The sequence below is a fragment of the Sesamum indicum genome, linkage group LG3 (genome assembly GCF_000512975.1).
Source record: "Sesamum indicum cultivar Zhongzhi No. 13 linkage group LG3, S_indicum_v1.0, whole genome shotgun sequence".
NCBI classification, from domain to species: domain Eukaryota; kingdom Viridiplantae; phylum Streptophyta; class Magnoliopsida; order Lamiales; family Pedaliaceae; genus Sesamum; species Sesamum indicum.
Window position 1 is genome coordinate 22,210,039 of NC_026147.1, and position 22,540 is coordinate 22,232,578.

General features: G+C 34.3%; 3 protein-coding genes across 5 annotated transcripts; all 3 read left to right on the forward strand.

Annotated features, from left to right (window-relative positions):
• On the forward strand, nt 2,429–6,577 carry LOC105159187. Of its 3 annotated transcripts, XM_011076160.2 has the most exons (13): nt 2,429–2,836; nt 2,978–3,073; nt 3,447–3,551; nt 3,633–3,749; nt 3,922–3,984; nt 4,084–4,177; nt 4,298–4,452; nt 4,535–4,896; nt 4,989–5,088; nt 5,297–5,356; nt 5,557–5,640; nt 5,764–5,871; nt 6,053–6,577. In XM_011076160.2, the coding sequence occupies exons 3-13, from the start codon at nt 3,480–3,482 to the stop codon at nt 6,356–6,358; spliced, it is 1,521 nt and encodes a 506-aa protein (XP_011074462.1). In that variant the 5' UTR covers nt 2,429–2,836; nt 2,978–3,073; nt 3,447–3,479; the 3' UTR covers nt 6,359–6,577. The 3 variants fall into 3 exon arrangements, with proteins under 3 accessions (XP_011074462.1, XP_011074460.1, XP_011074461.1); XM_011076158.2 differs by having other exon boundaries at nt 2,430–2,836; nt 3,922–4,177; XM_011076159.2 differs by lacking the exon at nt 2,978–3,073 and having other exon boundaries at nt 2,430–2,836; nt 3,922–4,177.
• LOC105159283 lies at nt 8,577–9,832 on the forward strand. Its single transcript, XM_011076294.2, has one exon. The coding sequence runs from the start codon at nt 8,752–8,754 to the stop codon at nt 9,808–9,810; it is 1,059 nt and encodes a 352-aa protein (XP_011074596.1). The 5' UTR covers nt 8,577–8,751; the 3' UTR covers nt 9,811–9,832.
• On the forward strand, nt 19,554–20,602 carry LOC105159189 (transcription factor MYB44). Its single transcript, XM_011076161.2, has one exon. It carries the CDS (start codon nt 19,695–19,697, stop codon nt 20,397–20,399), a length of 705 nt encoding a protein of 234 aa, XP_011074463.1. The 5' UTR covers nt 19,554–19,694; the 3' UTR covers nt 20,400–20,602.

A 22,540-nucleotide genomic window follows, 5' to 3' on the forward strand; every position in this document is an offset into this window, starting at 1 on the left:
ATTACATTAATGGGATCAAAGTGGTGTCTGATGCATAATCTGTCTAGCAGCAGACAAGACCAACCAGGTGGTCTTTAGCCATCAACTCATCATACAACTAATCCCTTTTCTTTAAACCCTAATCCGGGTTTCTCCTTTTTTTCTTTTCTTTTTTGGGGTTAGGCTCTGATACTTAATGTTGAAATAGAGATTGATTCATCACCAAAAACACATATGTGCTCGACTCGTCTATTACAACAAACTCAGTTCGTCTAATCTATATATAATAGAGCAAAAATATTGAGGCTTTCTAAGATAAGAGCAATAGAAGGGCAAGTTGAGCTTATACATAATTGTCTTCACAGAAATTTATGATGATCACTACCTGAAAATGACACTTCACCTATAAATCATTATTGCCTTAACTAATAATTATGTAATAATAATTCACCTTTTTCCTTATTCAAGTTATTAAAAAGTTCTTCTAAAACAGTAAATTAATTAAAATCACATTATGATTTCAATTTATATAAAATATCAATGATAGGTAATAGAACAGTGCTACATATTAATATAGTTATGTGATTTTTACTTCACCAACTAATCAAAATTTATTGGCTATGTTGAACACAACTTATTAACAAGATGTATTGAATACTGATTTGGAGGGATTTTGGGGTCATGAAATCAATTCATAATATATATATATATATATATATATAATCTTGACTGATACGGAAATCAATCATTAATGATCAGATCTTCCCTTTCAAAGATTAAGAAATATTCAAATTTATTTTACTATTTTTCTTTCTGTCAAGATTCTCATTTTGAAGAAAGAAAGAGCAATGAACTATTATCAAATCATCATCAGTACGTAACAACAATTAAAAAAACAGAAAGTATTTGTATGTTGATTGGGAGTAGTTATTAATTAATTAGATATTTGATAATTGTGGGTGGATGAATTATTATTATACTTGATATAACTAAGTTGTTGAAGTTTTAAACACGTCCCTATATTAACAAATAATTACTAATTAATAGTTAATCGGGGCATGCACGTACATGCTCATGTCTTCACTCAATTGTCAATTCTAATAAATAATGGCCTCACTTTGATCTAACCCATATCTACTGCCAATTATTCCAGACATGCTTCGACAATTAGGGTACACCATCAATTTTCAGATTTTTATATACAACAAATATATGATTTTTTTTACATAATTAAAAATAAAAAATTTATAATTATAATTAACACGACTCCATACATAATGACTATTGTTTCAGCAACTGAAATCACAATATTATAAAATACGTCATTTATATACACGAACATATGTGCTATTTTTTTTAGAAATTAAAGCAGTTTATGAATTTAATGATCGCTTGTACTCGTATTATAATATGACTATAATTTTGATCGATCGATGATTATCGAGGAAAATTTCAAGCGGGATATGAAATTTTATAATAAATATAATTATTTTATTAATTACTCATAACTATATGTAGAATTATGAGAATAATGTCACTCTTTTCTTTAAAAAAAAAAAATCTTTTCAAAGATATAATGAAATTGTAGAGATGGAGGGGTTAGCATGTGAATGGCAGAAGAAGGCAAATGGCTTATGGGTTTTAATTAAATTAAGAAAAAAAAAAAAAGAGGGATAATATGACAAGTGGAAAGTTCCAAGCATTGTTTGGATTGCCATTGATTTTCCTGTTGAAGCTCTCAGACTACTTTAGTTGGGCAACCATGTTATGTAACCAGCTTTTTGCATCCACCACACTAACCAAACACATGTTTTTTTTTTTTTTTTTCTAAAATTAATTATTTTCTTTAATTTTATATATTATAATTAAATAGTAGCTCAAATGAAATCAGTTGTGTTTTTTCATAAAATATTTTAACTAAATATCATTAATTTCTTTTTACGTTTCATCAGAATTTTGATTATGAATTTATTTTATAAAAAATATTAGTTATGACTTTAGATATATAAAATTAATTTTTAATTAAAGAGATTAGTATTTATAAAATATTTTACTATAGTCTCCCAATACTTATCCGAAGGTACCGAAAGTATAATTTATTAGACGATCGTTAATTTTAAAAAAATATTTTATAATTTTTTAAATAATAAAAAATAGTTATAATTATAATAAAGTTAAAAAAAAAAGCGTGGTACCCAATTGAATAAACATATACTAAATCATGTATCATCAGTTTTTTATAATTAAGAAACTTAAATTATGCTGAAAATTCAGAAGATTTTTTAGAGTGTTGTTAGTTAAATCACTTTTCGGTTATTAATCATTCTCTCCATCGACTTCAAACTTTTTCATATAATCTTTTTTGTATTTAACTTATTTAGTTTTTATCAAACTCAATGTGGACTAAAATTTTCGATTACAATCCTACTTAAATTCCCTTTCCGTAAAATCAAGACTGGGAATCTAACATTTGAATTCTCCCTTATAGACTGACGCATACAATCCTGCACCCTCTCTCTCTCTCTTTCTCTCTCACACGCTCACACACACACACAACCTCAGACATCGGCTCATTTAAATTTTGTCATTCTATACAAATTCATATGTTTGTACATACGATGTTTCATTGGGAATAAATGGATGCATGAGTACATAGCTAGAGAGTTGTGATAGCGATTGGTGGGAGCATCAACCTCACGCACATCAAGAAAACCTTGCAGAAGTTGAACTCTTGGCTGAAACAACGTTTTGAACTAGTTTGTTAACTGTCTTTTATGAGGTGGGCTTGGAGAAATTCAATCAATTCAATCGTCTCCACCTCGCTCCTCTCTGCTCCAATGATTTCATTCCTCTTAAGGTCTCTTCTTATTCCCCCTCTTCATTACTATCATTTATGACGGTGGTTTTCAACAGTGATAATATTGAAGTTTGATTATTGTTTATGAATTTTCAATCTTTTGGGGTGCTAAATATGTTTACAATGGTGTGGCGGTGGTAGGGATCATTCTATGTACTGATTTGGGGAGTGAAGAAAGATGAACACGAAAGCCCGGAGGAGTTTGCAGTCTATGAAGGCTCTTGTGAAGCATGAAAAGTAATGTAGCCTTTTATCTGTTGGTATTAATCAACTTGTACAAGTTTCTAGGATTCATCTGGGAAAATGGATTGATCTGAGAATCTTTGATGGGTTTTTGATTGAATTGGCATAAGAGATGGATAGAGGAGAAAACATGATCTGAATTGGGATGTCTTTGTGTTCTTGGTTTCTCCAAATTGTGTTTTTGTCTGCTTATAAACCTTCAGTAGTAGCTTTCTATTGGCCCATCATCTGGATTGTTTGCGAGATTTTTCTTTGCTTTTTTTGTCTTTCTAATAAGGGTGAGCCTGAGTGGAAGAGAGCTTTATCTTTTTGTATCATGTGTGATTCCTTTCTTGTGGAGGCTGATTCTTGTCTACTCTTTTTGAAGGAGAACATAGTGGAAATACAGAGTAGCTGGATAATGGATGCTGAGAAACCAAGTACGAGCCGTCGAGGCTCAGTTAGAGAAAGAAAGATGGCATTGCAACAAGATGTGGGCTTTGCATTTATTATATTGTTAAGTTTTCCTGTTCTCATGTATGTAAAATTTACTTTTATAAGTCTGATGATGCAGGTTGATAAGCTGAAGAAGAGACTCAGACATGAGGAAAATGTTCATAGAGCTTTGGAAAGAGCCTTTACTAGACCGTTGGGATCTCTTCCTCGTTTACCACCTTATCTCCCCCCTCATGTCAGCCTCAACTTCCTTATTCGTTTTCATTAGTATTTATCAACTTTCAAGAATTTGAGGATGGTGGATTCTAATTGATGAATTTTTAAGTAAAGGAACTAATCTCGTTTATGTTTTATCAAGTTCTGAGTGATATTACATTGTTTCACTGATTGTGAAGTGATATGTGTAGACATTAGAGCTTCTAGCTGAAGTAGCTGTTCTGGAAGAAGAAGTCGTTCGGCTTGAAGAAAAGGTGGTGCATTTCAGGCAAGGATTATATCAAGAAGCTGTCTACATTTCGTCCTCCAAGAAAAACATGGATAATTCAGCTGATTTATGTGACCCTGTTCAGATAAAATATCTGAAGACAAAGCAATCCGATTCGTCGCTTCATACTGAGGCAAATTCTCCAACGATCGTATTGAAAACTTTACCTTCTCTTTCAGGTAGTGATTCTGATAAAGCTGTATTAGATTCACATCGCACCTTTGGTCTAAGAGTTCCACATAATCTTTGCAAAAATGTCCCCACAGTATGAAAAATCTTGTACCTCCAATGTGATTTAGATGAAAGGAGAGGAAAAGAGAACCAGTCAAGCACCAATTCACTAAAGAACAAGAGATTGCTCAACTCAAAAGTACAACCAATGAGAACTCGAGTTAAAAAGTCGCCCATTGGATGCACATCAGGCAAGAGGCACTCAGATCCTCAGATATCGCAGGTGTGTGTTTCACTTATCTTTATCACTGCATGATGAAATATATGACTAACTACATTTAATTGTTTCTTTGGAATTTTTTCAGTTGGAAAGCCAAGTGATGGACCATGAGACTTCAGAAGAGAAGATTCCTGTAAAGCGGGACGCAATATCACCAATAGATGACAGTCCGAACAAAATTTCTGAGAGTATTCTGAAATGCTTAATGAAAATATTTTTGAGAATGAGTTCCAAGAAGAATAGCACTATCACTGAAACATTACCTGCAGTGCCTGTGCTACATTCTTTAGAAAGCTTAGCATATGCAGAGTGTAATGATCCTTACGATTTGTGTTCAAAGTTTGGGAAGAGAGAAATTGGTCCATACAAGCATTTAGTTTCCATTGAAGCTTCTTCCATCAACCCGAACCGAACAGCAATATCCGTCTTCCTGGTTCAGAGACTAAAGTAAGTTACTGTGGACCAGCTTAAGTTTTGTTGCTCTGGTGGCAATTTTGTACGATGATGGTGCATATATCACATGTCATCTTCTTTTTCAGGCTTCTGCTCCAGAGACTTGCAACAGTTGATTTGAAGGGCCTAAGCCATCAAGAAAAGCTTGCCTTTTGGATTAACATCTACAATTCATGCATGATGAATGTATGAAACTGAGAACAATCCCTGTTTTTTCCCTAATTCACTCAAAAGTAGCTCAGCATTAGTAAAGTTCGTCGTTATTAACTTGCATTAAGAATCATTCCCTTTTGCTCCCTTTACAAAATGTACAAGGCAAGATGCTTATTTTTTGTTTTGTATCATTGGATGGTCAAGTTTCAAAGAACTGATGAGTAACGATTTACTTCCTCAGGCATTTATTGCGTATGGCATTCCAGATAGCCCTGAAATGGTAGTTGAACTGATGCAGAAGGTAGTGCTTATTTAGTGCTTTTTATCAGTTTAAGCTGAATGTGTTGTGTGAGCTAGAATGCATAGTCTTCTATAAAGCAACAACATTTTAGGTATTTTGATCAAGACAAAGCGTGCGGTTCCATGTGTGTTCAAGAATTAATTGTCATGTATGATGATATGTACTTCATCGAGTGACTTATTTTCACACTCGTTTCTCAGGCAACAGTAAATGTTGGCGGACACATTCTCAATGCAATAACCATCGAGCATTTCATATTGAGATTGCCTTATCACTCACAATATGTAAGAGTTTAGACAATTCAACTTACAGCTCGACTTTTATAATATTCTTGTCACTTTCCGCTTTTTCAGTTGTCAGGTTGATGGGATTTGCCTATAACTAATCCTATTCGATTGTTTCCTCAGACTTTCTCGAAAGGTACAAAATACGATACACGTGGAATGCTTGGTCTGGAAATATCTGAACCGTTGGTAACATTTGCTCTGTCTTGTGGAAGCTGGTCCTCCCCTGCTGTAAGTTATTGCTTGATGTGAATCCATTACAAGTCCATATTACTACCACATTAGTATTTTCTAGCCACTTTGCCTTGATTGACCATCTATTCAAAAGTGAGCTGTTAGAGACGAAATTTATTTTATACCATGTATTCCTAAAAGCTGAATATGCACTTATTTGACCACCTTTGAATTAAAGGTGCGAGTTTACACCGCATGTCAAGTTGAAAACGAGCTGGAAACGGCTAAAAGAGACTACTTACAAGCAGCAGTTGGCATTTCAAACGCTAACAAAGTTATAGCAATACCGAAATTACTGGATTGGTATCTCCTAGACTTTGCTAAGGACTTGGAGTCGTTGCTGGATTGGATATGCCTTCAACTACCATCCGAACTTGGAAAAGAAGCAATGAAATGCATCGAGAACATGGAAGATGAGCCTCACTTACAGACTCTTCACATAATACCGTACGAGTTTAGCTTCAGGTACCTTTTCCAGACATGAATAAGGTTAGCCCAAGCCAAGTCTTGTCGAGATTTTAGCAGTTGTTGAGGTTGAATTTTCCTCTGCACAGATATAGATATATTGAAACAATTGAATAGTCTTTTCAGTCTACCTGGAATGTTTCTAGAAGGGGTGTTTGGGGATGTAAACGTTTCATTATTTTGATTCATTTTTTCAAAAGAGTGCATATATAGAAAATCCACTCCATTTTCCAGGCAACCCTTCATTGCAAGTTTATATTGTATATGGGAAAAACATAGTATTAGTTGTCCGGTTGGTTTTGAATTTTAGAATGTGTGCAATTTTCTTGCAAATGCAAGCTATGAAAGAAAATTTACGAAATTTGTTCATAAAAGAAGCCATACTCTCCTGTATTCAAACCAAATCTTTTTTTCCCTCCAATATGAATAACTGAAATAAAAACTGCGGTGATCAAATTGGATAATATTTCGTTGAGTTATTGTAAAATAATAGCAATTACCTTTTTTATTTTATTTTTTTTTAAAAAAAAAAGATAAAACAAGGCCAAACAACATACAATAGAAGATAGTGAAACATTCATTGGGACATGAAATATAAAGAACTTTATAGCACAGATACAATGTAAAACATGAAATTGGGACTCACTCCTATTTTTGTAGATGGTTCACAATACTACAAGTAAATGACTCAATAGCTACGAATAAAAAACAAAAAAATCAGCGTCGAATTATTTAGTAAGTAAAAATCTTTGTTGATAGTCTATATTATTCAATATGAAAAATTTACTTATTAATAAGTTTAGCACAAAAGTTAACTCGCTAACGAATGTTTAAAATATTAAAAAACATAAATTAGGAACGAGAAATTTATTTTCTAACTAGCTCGATGTTGATTTTAGCAGTGAACTTTTTTGTAACTATTGAGTCATTTTCTTGTAGCGCCAGACACGACTTCTACAAGTTAACAAAAACTATATTATCTGTATCTATTCTTAACTTAAAATGATTTATTGATATATGCAATTAACATCTAATATCTTAATGTGATGAATCATATCTATACGAAAAATTATAATTTTTTCATTAAATGAACTAATTTTTAGAGATCTAACCGAGTTATTTTGTCTCGATCACGAATAGTTACTATTATTAAGAATATTACGACGTATTTTTGCATCACTTTTTGACTGAAAGTATGATGTATATATATACTGAAGGTAAAAGAGGCTTTATATTATACGTAATTATATAATGTCAGGAAGCAAGAGAACAAGGCATGCGCCAGTTGGGAAGCCCTGCAAATAATATCACACAATTAATGTTCCTAAAACAAAATAATTAATTGATTCCTGTTTAATTAGTTTAATCTATAGCCATTGACCCATTGATATTGCTTTGACTCTTATTCACTGCCTTAGCTTCAGTCTACATGATGATTAATGTGTAAAAATATAATAAAAAGTGATTTTCAAAGTAATAATACGATGAAAGCAAGTAGGTCTTTGTTATTATTTCTTCCACTTTCAAAATCCAAGCAATTAGCAATGTTGGGAAAAAAGGGGGGGCCTGTTTGGTTGCCTGACTTGTGCACCATAGTTGTGTACATATTTTATATTTACACTTGTCATATGTGTTATTTAGTGATTTGATATGCACTCCCACATTTCGATCGATATTTATGAGGTTTCAGTCATAACCTACAAGGTATTCTTCATTTTGATTTTTTATAATGTTAAGATTTATTTTAAAAAGATATGTCATTAAAAAGAATGAGTTTTTGAAAAATTTTAGTTGGAATCCAACTCGAACGAATCTGAACCAATTAAATAATAATTGTAATACACTTGCCGTGTGATTAGTACACGATTAAAAGAAAGTGGCCAACAATATAACATATGTAATTAACTTGTTTTATGATTGATTTAGATTGATCATACGTAGTTTGAACAAGAATTTTTCATCTTCAAGTTTATATGCCGGACGCAAGTCTGCATCACATAAGATGCATATTTTGTAAAATGAGCTTTATGCGTCTTTCTTTCACTGTCATCCTCCCACATGCAAATCCTCAACATTGAATTCCAACACATTCCTTGACTCAATTAACCTTCGTTTAGTATAATAGTAATGAACATGTGTCCATAAATTAATTAGCGTTAATCAGTGATGATAAAAATACGCATGCTTATGTAAATCTAACCTTTCACTCCAAGTTAAAGTTCATAGTACATTTGTGGGTCACCAGTTTCTTGTTTTTTCATGCAAAATTAACATCATAAAAGCGACAAATGTGATCACTCACAATGTAATAAAAGGCGGCTCTGTCTCAATTCTCCTCACTCTCCTCTCTTCCTTCCTTCATTTTGAACTTTTCTCACAGCTGAGATTATTTTATCAAAAGCCTGGAGGAAAATGGAAGTTATGATACCTTCCCGAAACCTGGATTTTGATTTCAACAATGCAAAGTCTTCGCCGAAGCGATTCGGGGAGTACTATTTCAGTGCGCCCACGAGCCCTTCTCAGTTCTCTCAATTCCCTGAGGATTTCGATGATTTTTCCGAGGCTGGCAATGAGGAAGAAGGCGGGGTGGCTTCCGCCGTGCCGTTTGACTGGGAAGAAAAGCCGGGCACCCCGAAATCGCCCGTCAGGGTTAACAATGGAGATGATTTTGCGTTTGATGTGAGCCGAGAGTGGGAAAGATCAGCCTCCCTGTCTGCGGAGGAGCTCTTCGATGGCGGCGTGATTAAGCCCCTGACGCCCCCGCCGCGGATGCAAGTACTTCCTCAGGCGGAGGGGGTTAGTGAAAGCAGTTTGGCATCTCCCCGGAAATCGATTTCGCAAACTAGGAAGATAATCCAGGGCGCCTTCTCGCCGCGGCACAAGAGTAAAGAAAGAGACCCTTTTGCTATTGCAGCGGAAAACGCCGCGAAGGAGGCGGCGGGGCCTCAAAGAGGAAGAGAAAGAGGAATGAGTACTCTGTCTAAATCGTCGAGCCGAAGGGCGGCGCGGTCGCTTTCTCCGCTCAGGGATACCCAATATCCATGGCCATGGGAAGAAGAAGAAGAAGAGAAAGAGAAAGAGCAACAGCATGCTGCAGAGAATTCTTCACCACCAGCTAATTTCTGCTCAGCCCTGTCGGCGTCCACGAAAGGCCAGAAGAAATGGAGGTTAAAGGACTTCTTCCTGTTCCGGAGCGCGTCGGAGGGACGCGCCGCCGCTGAAGACCCTCTAAAGAAGTACGCGGTGGGAGCCAGGCACTCGAGCTTCAGGGTAATCGAGAGCCCAGGGTCCGGTTCGAGAAGAAGGGGACCGGTTTCTGCACACGAGCTGCATTACACTGTGAACCGAGCGGTTTCAGAGGATCTGAAGAAGAAAACGTTCCTGCCGTACAAGCAGGGGATCGTGGGGCGCCTCGCATTCAATCCGACGGTCCACGCCCTCGCCAATGGCTTCGGTTTTTCTCGTAAATGAATAAAAATTATATAATTAATTATTTTTGCATGGTTATTTTGGATATTGTATACATAAAAATTTTGATTCTGGATGTCTACAAATATACACATTAAAAAATAAATATAATAATAATTATTATTATTATTAATGGTTTTTCTTTACTTAACAAAAATTATATATATGTATATATGTGTGTGTTTGTATTTATTTGAAAATCAGTCCATAATTATTTCATAAAAGCATAAATGAACAGTTATCATACTAAACTATATAATAATTGAAAATGGACTATCCAATCCCGTGAAATGCACTATGTACAAAGCTTTTTCTGTTTCTAATATTGTTCATATTAATTCTAAATATTTCTATAAAATCATTCGTTGTATATAAATGTTATATATCATCTGCTTATTCGCATTTTTAGGATTCAATTTCTTACTAGAATTAGGAAAAATAGAAAATAACTAATGACAAATAACATCATTCAAAATCAATTTTCTTTTTTTTTATTGTTTTGTATTCTATAAGTTTTATATATAAATATATGAAAATAAATCTGAATCATTGATTTGAAAAAGATAAGTTATTGGCCGTAGATTTAAGTAAAATTTGATATGGATTGTAGAATACTAAGATAAAATATGAATCATTGATTTATATCAAATCAGATTTAACAGTTGTAAAATAAAAAAAAATAAAAAAAAAAAGAAGAAGAAAAAACTCACACGTGCAACATACAACACTATGGTGAAGGGGGTTGTTTGCCTATTTTGCGTATCATAATTTACTCTAAAATTTTCAAAGAAAAAATATAGAATATTTTACCTAAATTGGATACACTATAAAGAAAAATTATTATTCTCTACCATATGAATACTACAATTTAAAAAATCATAGTAAACTAATATTATCTTTACTATAAAAAAAAGAAATAAGAAAATTTATTTGATCATGGTCTTAACTATTGCCAAAAATATGTGACTGATTTTAGTTATGACTAATATTTTGTCATTACTTATAGAAACAATAACTAATAGTCATTCGACAATCATAATTAATTAATATCAATTAAGAATTTTACTTGTTAATTATAATAACAATAACCATAATAAGAAGTCCGGCATAATTCATCAATGCTAAGAGCACGTGTCTTGTTCAAATAGTGAACACTTAGATTTTTCTTCATGGAGAATTGGAATTGAAGTCTGAATTTTTTTTTTTCAATCCATGCACGCAGCCGATCCGTACATATTTTGAATAAGTTTTGAACTCAATATCTTCATAATAAAGTATTGAGCTCCAGATCATGGGGACGTGGCCTACTAATTGAAGTATGAAGTCTAGACTTCTTAATTGGGATGTGGACTATAGTATTAGTAGTCATGTGATTCAAGACGCCCATGTTTTCACAAAATAAGGTGGAGGCCCCTACTGACTTTGTTGAAAAGAAATTTAGTGAATGAATGCAATGCAGCCACCACTCACCCAATTCTCCTCAGAAAATGACATAAACCAACATATGTATCTACTTGCCGACTCCACATCTCCACCAATTCCTTGCACACTATCTTCCAATTTTATTTCCTGTTTATCTCTCTTTGTATTTTCATCAGACAGGTTGAGTGCACCTGACCCTTAACTTTAGTAAGAAATAGCTGCACGAGAAAATTATTCTGGTTGCGTAGAATGAAAGGTTGTTGACGGGAAGATCCCCTCCATGATCGTGTCAGACGCTCTTGTCTTCGGTTGGCGGAGTGGGATTTTCAATTTCAATCATGATGCATTTTCTATTCTCATTAATATATACACGCTATCTATGTAAAAATTTAAATTAAATTTAAAATTTTTAAGTGTGATATTTGAACTTGTTATATATCGAGTTTGAATATATAATCAAGGGTTTAGAAGTTTTTAAATATCGAATTATGTTGATATATATTTACAGGAGCTAATGGTGATTTTTGTAGATCACAATTAATTAGAATATTAGTTGTAATAGTAATTGATGTCTCAAAATGCAGTCGACTCAAGAGGGAATGCAGCTCGAATGAGGCCCAATTTAGGACCCAAAAATGCAGGCAGCCCCAAGGGAGAATGACCCATTGCACAAGGCCCGAGATAGCACCTAGGATACTCAACTGTAGTAGAGGTCTGAGGGTGCATCCATAAGCCCGTAGAAGAGGGTGGCCTACCGCCCACCTTGCCACCAACTTGGATAACCACCTGGAGGAAACAAAGTTAGGGGTAATAAAAAAAAAATTAAAATTGCCAAAAATCATCTGAACCAAACCAAATCAAATTATTTTTTATAATTTATTTTTCAAACTCTAATTCTAAATTTAGAGTAAAATCACACTACACTATTGGTTTGGTTTTAATTTAAAACTTATAAAAACTGCCATAAAACCGCTTGCACCGGTAAATATATAATTAATTTTTTGAATTATATATATAATCATTCGATAATTTTTTAGAAGAATTTCAAATTATATAATCCTGAAACTCATATATTATAAAAAATCCACATTACAAAGTTTATTTTTGTAAAATTTATATTTGGACTTTATACAAATATATATGTGTAATTCTTTAAGTCTATTTGATGATTGTCTCAATTTCTCATTCATTTTTTCTCCCCTATTTTTTTCCTCCCCCTTTTCCTCTTCTCTCTTTTCTATCTTACTGCTTTCTTTATTTTGTCTTTGTGCGTTTTATCTTTGTTCTCTAAAACCGACTATTGGCATTTGTTTGATTAAGTGTTTTCTTGTTTGATTAATATATGTGATCATATATTTTGATCTACTTAAATTTATGGAGAGTGTTGTTGGTCTATGGTGCATAATGTTGGTTTTTCTTACTTATCACGTACAAACACTTATTTCATTTCTTAATTCTTGTTAATCTAAACATCTTATTTTTGTTATAAGTATTAAGATCGCAAAACCGCATGCAACCGTTCGAAACCGCATATTTGATTTTGGTTTTAAAAGTGACAGTTTATAAAATTATTTTATAAAACGGTCAATGACAATTCAATTTGAAAATAAGTTTAAAAAATCAAAATCGTACCATGAGCATCTAAATAAAAGCCACATAATCAATGGGAAGGTCCAAGAATCTAGATGCATTACCTTGCTCACCCTGATTATCCTTGGAATTTTGGGAGTATATTCTGCAAGGAGACTCATCTGATCGAGAGTCCTCTAGCGGTCACAAACCTCAAAAATTCCTCCCAAATTTGTTGAGGGCTTATCAACAATAACGACCAATCTGAATCCCAAGGGAGGAATACTTCTTCAAACTACAGGAGACTAAGACTATAAAAGAAGCCTCTCATCTTCGATAAAGGGCAATGAACTGTTGTGGCGCACATACTCACAAATTACCTATTTTTATGATCAATCCCTAATATATCATTCTATATGGCCCTATTTGTATGCAATTTTTCTGTTTCCAAACTTGTTAAAAAGTAGGACCAAAGATCCCAAATTGAATGCAACCCAAACAAATAATTTTTTGCTCGCATCAATAATGATTTTAATTAAATGAAAATATAGACAAATGTCTAAAATAATTCTATACTGAAATGAAAAACTTCAGATTCTCGCACTAAATTCTGAGAGAGAGAGAATGGGTTTCGTTTTTAATACCAGAACAATTTGGGCATCTGTTAAATGCCCGAGTCAAATGAAAAACCAACTTGCAGAATTTGTCAGGCCTATTGCCCAGTTAAAGTGCCAGAATTGGCCCATAGTTTTAGCATTCCGACATTTGGCAACAGTTAATTGTGTTCAATTAGCACCACCAATGTTAGCTTCCTACCAATGATGATAACCACGGAATCTTATTCAAATTATTTCTTAAAAGGAAGAATGATGTGAAATTTTTGTACATTTCTTTTTGACTAGCCACGCCATTGTCAGTATATGTCATCATCCCTCAGGTTTCCTGGAAAAGGCGTGTGGGGATCCTTTCCTCTTTTGCTCCATGCATTGAATTTGGCCTAAATCCAACAAAAAAAAAAAAAAAAGAAACAACATGTGAGAAATAGTAGATACAAACGAACATGTTTCTAGAAATTAAAGCGTCCACAACATGATTTCAAAGTGTTTATAGAGACTAACCTTAGCTTCCCCAAATTCTAACATCACCACATTCATTTCATCAAATTCCATAATTGACAACTCTATTCGTAATCATTCTGGGGATTAGATCCGATAAAGTCGAGAATGAACTGAAACCCCTCAATAATATTATTTTTTTGCATTAGGATAAACTTCATACATGATGACGTAAGCATTTCATTTTAAGGCATATAAGATGGTTATAGGTAGATTAATGAAATGGTGTCCACATCTGCAAAAGTGAGCATGAGTCAGGATAGGATAGGGTTTCCACACTAATTTAACAAAAATGAGGTGTACGTGCTAGATTTTGTCCAACATAAGATTGGGCATTTGGTCTGCTGGTTGTCTGGCAAATCAATAATTCTAAGAGCAGAGCAGATTGAGATGGAGATGAATTAAGTGGGAAACTTCCACAAAGAATTAACAAAGAGCTGCTGCCCACCCAATTGCACATTGATTTTAATGTCAATCAACTCATTCCTCCAATTCTCTCAGCTTTCCCCTTCCCATCCACTTTCACTTATCTTCACACTTAAAGAATAAATTACCAGACTTCCTATAAGGTTTATCATAATTATAAATTTTTCCTCAAATTAACGTTTGTTTAATAAATACCCCTATAATGGACTGCGACAAAGGGGTATTTGTCAGCCACTTATAATTTTAAATGGGTATTTATAATTTTTTAAATAACGACAAAGTATTTATAATTAGGGTGAATTACATTTTGTCATCTGAACTATGCCTATTTTTATACTTTGCTATTGAATTTTTTTTTTTTTGTCAACTTACTATCTCAAATTTAATTTATTCTTATAATTATAACAAACTTTGTATGAGTTGATTGTAATTTTTATTTTTAGTTTAAGATACATAAAACTTTATAGGTAAGATATTTTGAAAGTTGAAAGGCGTGTGGTCCAAAAATGAGTGGCTCCCCAGTTTTGTTCCTCAAAATTCATAAAACAACATCAAAAGTTTGAACAACCCTAACCAATTCTGGTTGCCCATTTGAGTTGTGGACAAAAAGCACAACCTCTCCACGCCCAAATTCCCAATTGGCTTCCAACTACAACCACATCTGTACACTCTCCACACTCTATTATTTCTTTTTTATTTCCACCGTATTCCAAATTTTATACATTTTTTTTAGTTCCATTATTAAAAGTACCAACCCAAAAAAAAAAAAAAAAACAAAGTGGGGGATATATGGTTGGAGACTCGAAGGGAAGCATAATTATGATTATTAGAAGTACAGAATTAAATGGGATCGAAAATAATTAAATAAAATATATTTTTTAGACAGTCATTTTGATTTTTTATTTATTTATTGTTTGTTATTATTCAATTTAATGAAACTATATTTTGATATAACTTACATTTATTTATTTTTTAAAATATTCGAATTTGGTTAAAAATATGAGTATAGATAGTCGCTAAACAATTCACATTTGCGAAAATTACAAGTACTGGGAAGTGGTTGAAAAGGATATAATGTTGGTTTGTGTGTGTGTGTGTGTGTGAGTGTAGAGAGGAGAGGCGGTCGGTGGAATGGTCAGCTGACAGCTGTAATGTAATCAACTGCTCACCTCACCCCACCCCACCCCCAACTGCTGCTTCTTTTTCTTTCTGCTTCACCTTCACTACACTCCAAATTCCCCATTTAATCTGCCCCCACTCTTAATTAGTATCATTATTTTTGGATCATCACTCACTCTTATTCATAAATTTAAAGTTAAATTACGAGGTTGGAATATATAAATATTTTTTTTTTATTTTTATAAATTTATGGTTATATCTCCTGAGTTATAGTTTTAATTATAACTACGTCTCCTATTAAAATACAAAACTTATATAAATACCTCTTGAAAAATATTACACAAATACCCATTAAGGGGTGTAGTTGTTATTTTATAAAATACAAAGGGTGATTGTATAATTTGACCTAATCTTAGGGTGCGTCTATGTAATTTATTCTAAATTTAGAGATTAATTACAAAAGCTTCTATGATGTTTGAGCAAAGTCGAAATATTCATTTTATAAATAACTCATTAATTTTTATTTAGTTTTTAACGTGAGCTGACTAAGTGGGCGTTTTTTTAATTTTTACCATCTATATTATTCGATTTTTATAATTTTTAATTTAAAAAAATAGTAAGAACAAGGTCGATAAATTTACGTCTCCATATTAAATTTATATAATTTCATTAAATATCATGGAGTATTGAAAAAGGATACTTATTTCTTCTTGATTGAACTTAAAATTGATTAATCGTGTTGCAAGTTGACTTAATTGAAGAACGGATTTTCTTGTCTCATATTTCATTTGTGCATTAATTATAAAATATTATGACATATTATTATTTATAATATAAATATAATTACAGAATTTTTAGAATATGAGTTGAAAGTTTGTATTGTCATTAAGTTGATTAATGTGAATTATTAAAGAACAAGAATATTAAAAGGGGCGCGGGTGTAGGGTGTAGGGTGCAGGGTGCACCCCATGTCCATAACGGCGAGTGGGGCCTGGTGACAAATGCGTGAAAAGTCAATCAGGGGATGTTCAAAGTTAAATCACGTGAAATTGTTCCAGGCTGGGGGGTGGGGCCCGGAATACGTGGAAGCCGTTGAAGACATCCTCAAACTGGTTAATTTATGTGCCCCAAAATGCTCATCTTTTAAATGCGGCTCTTTTTCTGGGTCTGATCTAATTCTAAGCCGTTTGATTCTGGCGAGTGGAGTGGAGGAGCCCCATTCCGGCTGTGGGTCCCTCCCGCCCTTCCCCATCCCCGCACACCTAAAGTGGTCAAAAAGCGGTGGCGCCCACCTCACGCTTTCTACGAAATCCTTTGATTTCGTGTGCTTTTGTATTGGACTCGCGTTCTGATGATTATGACGGTATACTCATTCGCTCTCTCCGTTTACTTTCATGTGTTTAATATTAAGAGACCGCTTTGCGTGAATTTACAAATTTTAATAAATATTTTATAGAATTTTTAATAATTTATTTTATATTGCATAGATATAAATTATGATAATTAATTTATATTAGATCCTGACTCGTCTCGATAAGTTGGTTTAAAAAGGCCCAAGCGATCCAAAAAAATAAATAAACCAGAGGTTCATAACATCTTAAGAAGCCCCAAGAGGGCCTGCCAAACGTCTTTGGCGGGTGCCCTCCAAAACGCAAATTGGCAAAAGAATGAGGTTGAAGACATCCCCTACTTGGATTATGATCAAAGCCTGATAAATCTTCGGCCCAAAAGGCCACACTCGAACAACCCACTCTCCCACATGGCACTTCATCAACCCCGATAGCAACATCCACATTGGACCACATCAGTCCTAGGAGGATCCCCCTGACAACTAGGACAACTCAAAAAAAGGGAGACACTCTCAAAACTCAAGATTCCTAAACTTAGAAGACTCATCGTAAAATAGGAGCCATCGCATGAAAGGATTCCTCTCCTAAGTAAAGACGTGTTGTTGTAAGCTGATCAATTAAAGATAAGATCAAATCCTGCCTTATCTCCATATATTTCGCCCCCTTTTCTGAGAATAAAGGAGGTATGCAGAGTCATAGCTTAGGGGGATGCCCTCTCTATACATATACCTTCAGTATACTAACAGAGACACATTCAGTCTTCTAACAGAGACGCCTTTATGCCTCCAACAGGGACACCTTCAATCCCTCTACGGGGACACCCTCAATCCCTCTACGTGTGGACAAGCAATCAGTACTTCTATAAATTGGTAAGTTCATTTAAAGAAAAATAAATAGTTTCTAATTTATTTTAAAAAAATTAACGAGCTATTTCAATACTAATAATCATACTAATTATTGTAGGGAGAAAATCCTACAAGTGATTTCTCTGAAAACAAACCCCAATAAACTATTACAAAAATTAGTGGGTACGAAACTCTTTAATTTACAGACCAGAGGTATACAACAGAAATAATGAAATATACAGATCTTTAAAACTAATTACGGATCTAAAGAATAATAATCACAGAGCAAAGACATTTAGGCGCAGAGAGCCAAATCCAGTGAGATAGGAGCCCACGACCACAAAGAAGCTGGCAACCTTTTTCTCATGATTGCTTACGATGGCCAACCACCAAACTACCTTGGTCACACAGATCCACTTAGGTATTTCTTAGTTCACAACTAGGAATTTTCAGAGGAAGAGGTGAAGAAAAAAAAGAGGGGCGGGGGTTAAGGCATTAATGTCGCAGAAGAAAAGAAGCTGTGGGTGAAGGGTTTCAAGGCCATCAAAAAATAATGGGGAAAAACCAGAGGAAAGAGAGAGAAGAGGGAGAAGAAGGGTTTGAGAGGGAAAGGGGACAACTGCCATGAGGGATTAGGGTTAAGGTTAGATATTAATAGGACATGTACCTAGATTGGGTAAATGGGTCGATTGGATGAGGAGGACCAAGGGCCAAATGGGGTGGGCCGGTTGTGAGCCATCTAGGTGAAAAAGTAGATGGACCTTGGGCTGGGCGTACCATAAAAGGGTCATGAACCATCAAATTCCAACAATTATAAATTTGTTTATCAAAATATTTAAAATCATCTTATAAGTCTAAGAAAATACTTTGTGAACTTATGTTGTTTTGAAATTCCATGAATGCGTATGATAAGAAAAAGGAGGGGCGGGGGGTTGAGTGGGTAATGAAGGGAGTCGTACAACAATATTATTATTGCAGGGAGAGCGAAGCATCTATGCCGTATATTGCCATACTTGTGAAAAAACTTAATACTCTACATATGTAGAAGGATTTCAAGTGCCTGTCTTAATAAGTTTACTACGTTCAAAGAATCCGGAGGATATATATAAAGATGAAATGAACATAACATAATTTATTATTATTAATTCGTTGATGTCCTGATCAGACCTCATTCACTCACTTCCTCACTCACTCATATGTATAAGCTATCTGGACTAATTAATGTTGAAAGAGAAACATCGATGGATCAAATGTCCATTTGTTGTACGGAGGGAGGACAACATCTGATATTATCAATTCTCACCCAATCATTGGAACTTTGAATCTGGACTGCTGCCCAACTTCTTTCAATTCCGGCCCCCCTACCCTCTCAATTCCTTCAATGCATTAACTTCCTTAATTAATCCCACTTATCCCTGTTTATGTTTCCCCCAAATAATATAATTCATGCTGCCCAGAACTCCCATTTTCCCCTTTATCCACCGCTTCTTTGTATCCCAAATGGCTCTCCATTTTAAACCCTCCAACTTTAATTTAATCTATTGATTAAGGTGGACATCGTTGCATAAATAAATTTAAGATTATATGTTTGAATCACAAATTTATTGTAATGAAAAATATGTATCACGAATTTGATATCTAAAATTGAAATTTTTATATTTGATCAAATTTAATTTGAGTTATAATTCAGAATTAATTTTGATAATATGAAAGAGAGAGAGAGAGAGAGAGGAGGGCCGAAAAAAGACAAACCCTCCACCCCATCCCCACCAACTTTACAGAAAGCAGTTTCCAAGAACCAACACATTGCCCTAAAATGCATGCACCCTCTACATTACTTTCTCTCTCTAGCGTGTATATATACATATATATTCCCTGTATCTATTTCTCCATCGCTCTCTATATAAAGAGATATAGTTTCCTCTTCTCACTCAAACTACTCTCCCTCCCTCACTTGCTCTCTACACTACAAATAACCTTCAAACTTTCTTTCAACGTACTCTTGTTCAAACAAAATTAACGCTAATCTCATCAATTGAAGTATGGACTTATTTCATAGATCTTCATCGGTGAGTTCGTCTTCCTCCGACTCCTCGTCGGGCTCATCTTCCTTGTCCGGAGGCAAAACGCCGCGGAGCGGGGACAAGTGTGAGAGGATTAAAGGTCCATGGAGCGCCGAGGAGGACAAGATCCTGACGCGATTGGTGGAGCGGTACGGAGCCCGGAACTGGTCTTTGATAAGTAAGTACATAAAGGGTCGGTCCGGGAAGTCTTGTAGGCTACGGTGGTGCAACCAGCTCAGCCCGAATGTAGAGCACCGCCCCTTCTCCGCGGCGGAGGACGAAACCATCTTGGCGGCGCACGAAAGGTACGGTAATAGATGGGCAACCATTGCGCGGCTGCTCCCTGGCCGCACTGACAATGCCGTCAAAAACCACTGGAATTCTACTCTGAAGAGGAGATATCAGTTGCAGTTACAGCAGAAGCAGAGGAGTGAGCAAGGGTTGAAGAATACGGCCTCTGCAGGGTGTAGTCTGAGTCCTGTGAGCAGTGATTTTGACGAATATGATCCGATGACGGCGTTGTCGTTAGCGCCGCCGGGAATGGGCTGCGGCGCCCCTAAGGAGAGGCGGGGGGAGAGTTTTCCGGTGGGGTTCTGGGATACAATGAGGAATGTGATAGCGAGGGAGGTGCGGGAGTACGTTACGACGTCGTTCCCGGAAACTTCGACGGGGTTTCACTTATGATAAATAAATGATGTTTGTCGAGTAGTAGTTAATCGCTTTCAGCGACTGATTAATTTATTATAATTTGATTATTAAAAATTAATTAATGAATTGGGAGTGGGAGTGAGAGTGGGAAGAGTAGTTCAAACTGTCAACATCCTCCTCTTCTCTTCACGTGTAAATTGCTGGTACAAGAATTGAGCCATATGCTTTTTAATAATTGGTCAAGTAATTGTCTCAATTGCCAAACACGTTTTTGGTCCCATTACATATCCAATCACCTCTCAATCCACTTATTGTAATTTATTTTTATTATAATTCTTTCTTTTTTACTTCAAATCAATCAATTATTATTTTTTTATAAATTAATTATAATTAATAATATCAAATATTTATATAATTATAACAACTATATACTAATTATCAATATCAAACAACTATACCATTATATTAGTGTAAAATTTCGTCATTGAACAGGGGACGTATTTATATAATTATAATGATTATTTTAAAGAATGCAATTGTAAATTTAGAAAAAGTAAAAAACATTTGTATGATTAGCATCGCCTTTAAGTGGTGTTAATATAATTTATCGTTAAAATTTTTATTGAAAGTTTTATCCGGACCATGTCACTATTTAAATGTGTTTGAAATTTTATATAAGTCAAATCGAATTCTGTTTTTCTTTCAATAATGATATTTGAACTTAATTTGATTATTGGTGAATTTAAATGAAGGAAATCACTCCAGAATTAAATAAAACATATCACTACGATAAATTAAACATTATTGTGATTTTATAATTATATTAAAGAATCAATTCTCCATTCTTGATATATATAAATCCAATAGTCAAACTCCAGAAAAAAGAAAATTTTGTAAGTGATTTTCTGAATAGTTTTTCCTTAATACATAACAGTAATCTATATATATAGACATCATGAAAATACTTGTTCCATATCCTATTTTTCAATCAGAACAAAGAAATTTGTAGATATTACGATGAAAATCAAAGGCTTGATCAGAGTTTTGGTCGTATCAATCATCCTTGTCCGAAAGATCATCAGTTCTGTATCTTCCAGCCGCCCTGAATACGAGGTCGAGATCTTCGACGGCCTCCCCTCGGGTTCTGCTCCGTTGACGTTCCGTTGTGCATCGGCAGATACCGATATCAGTAATCATACACTTAATGCATACCAATATTACAAGTGGAGTGCATTTCATGAAAATGTTGAGGAAAGAACATCCTTCCTTTGTAATTTTGAATGGGGTAGGGAGCATCAAGGATTCGTGGTTTTCGACTCGACCAGGTCGGAAGACTGCAGTGGGGGCTTATGCTTTTGGTTAGCACAGAGCGATGGCTTCTACTTTAGGAATCACAAAAGGAAATTCGATAAGAAATATGATTGGCAGTGAAGTTGTTCTGTTGAGTATTATATTATGTTTTGATGATGTAATAAATAAATTCATTTTACTATAGCTCATTTTTTTTTTAAAAAAAAATCTTTTATTTTCTTATCCAAACATCCAACTTTTACTTCTACCCGAAAGTTCAAATTTCATCTTTTTTTATATTGATGTGGCGGAAGTTTTCATCTAGAGATTTTATCTGATAATAATGAAAAATTTTCGATATAGTCTTTGACACGCTTGATGTGGACCACATGTCCTGAAGAAAAACAGAACATTCTTCACTAGCTATGTTTAATGTCTTTTCTTGTCAAGAACAATTTTTCTTTTGAAAAAGTAATTCTTGGGAGTATATGTAGCAAGTTGGAAACATTAAATTATATTAGGGTGTTTATATTTTCGTTGGTTTTGATATTATTAATTGTTTATAATTTTTGAAATCCATCACGTTTGTTGATTACTATTTTAGTGAGCTATCTATTTGATTTACTCCCACTGCCAATTTAATTTTAATCAAAATATTAGAAATTTGACATTTTTTTTTGCACAATTGACCCCCTAATTTCAGCAAATTTATAGCCAGAATACCCCCAACGTTTGCAGTTGAATTGATAGATTTGAAATTACAAAATTCGAAAATGTGTACCGTCACACAAGTTGAAGAAACAAAATCATAGTCAGAATGCTCCCAATAATACTTAGCACTGTTTTCATGAACACCCGTATGGCTCAGCTCCAGACATTCTCCATCC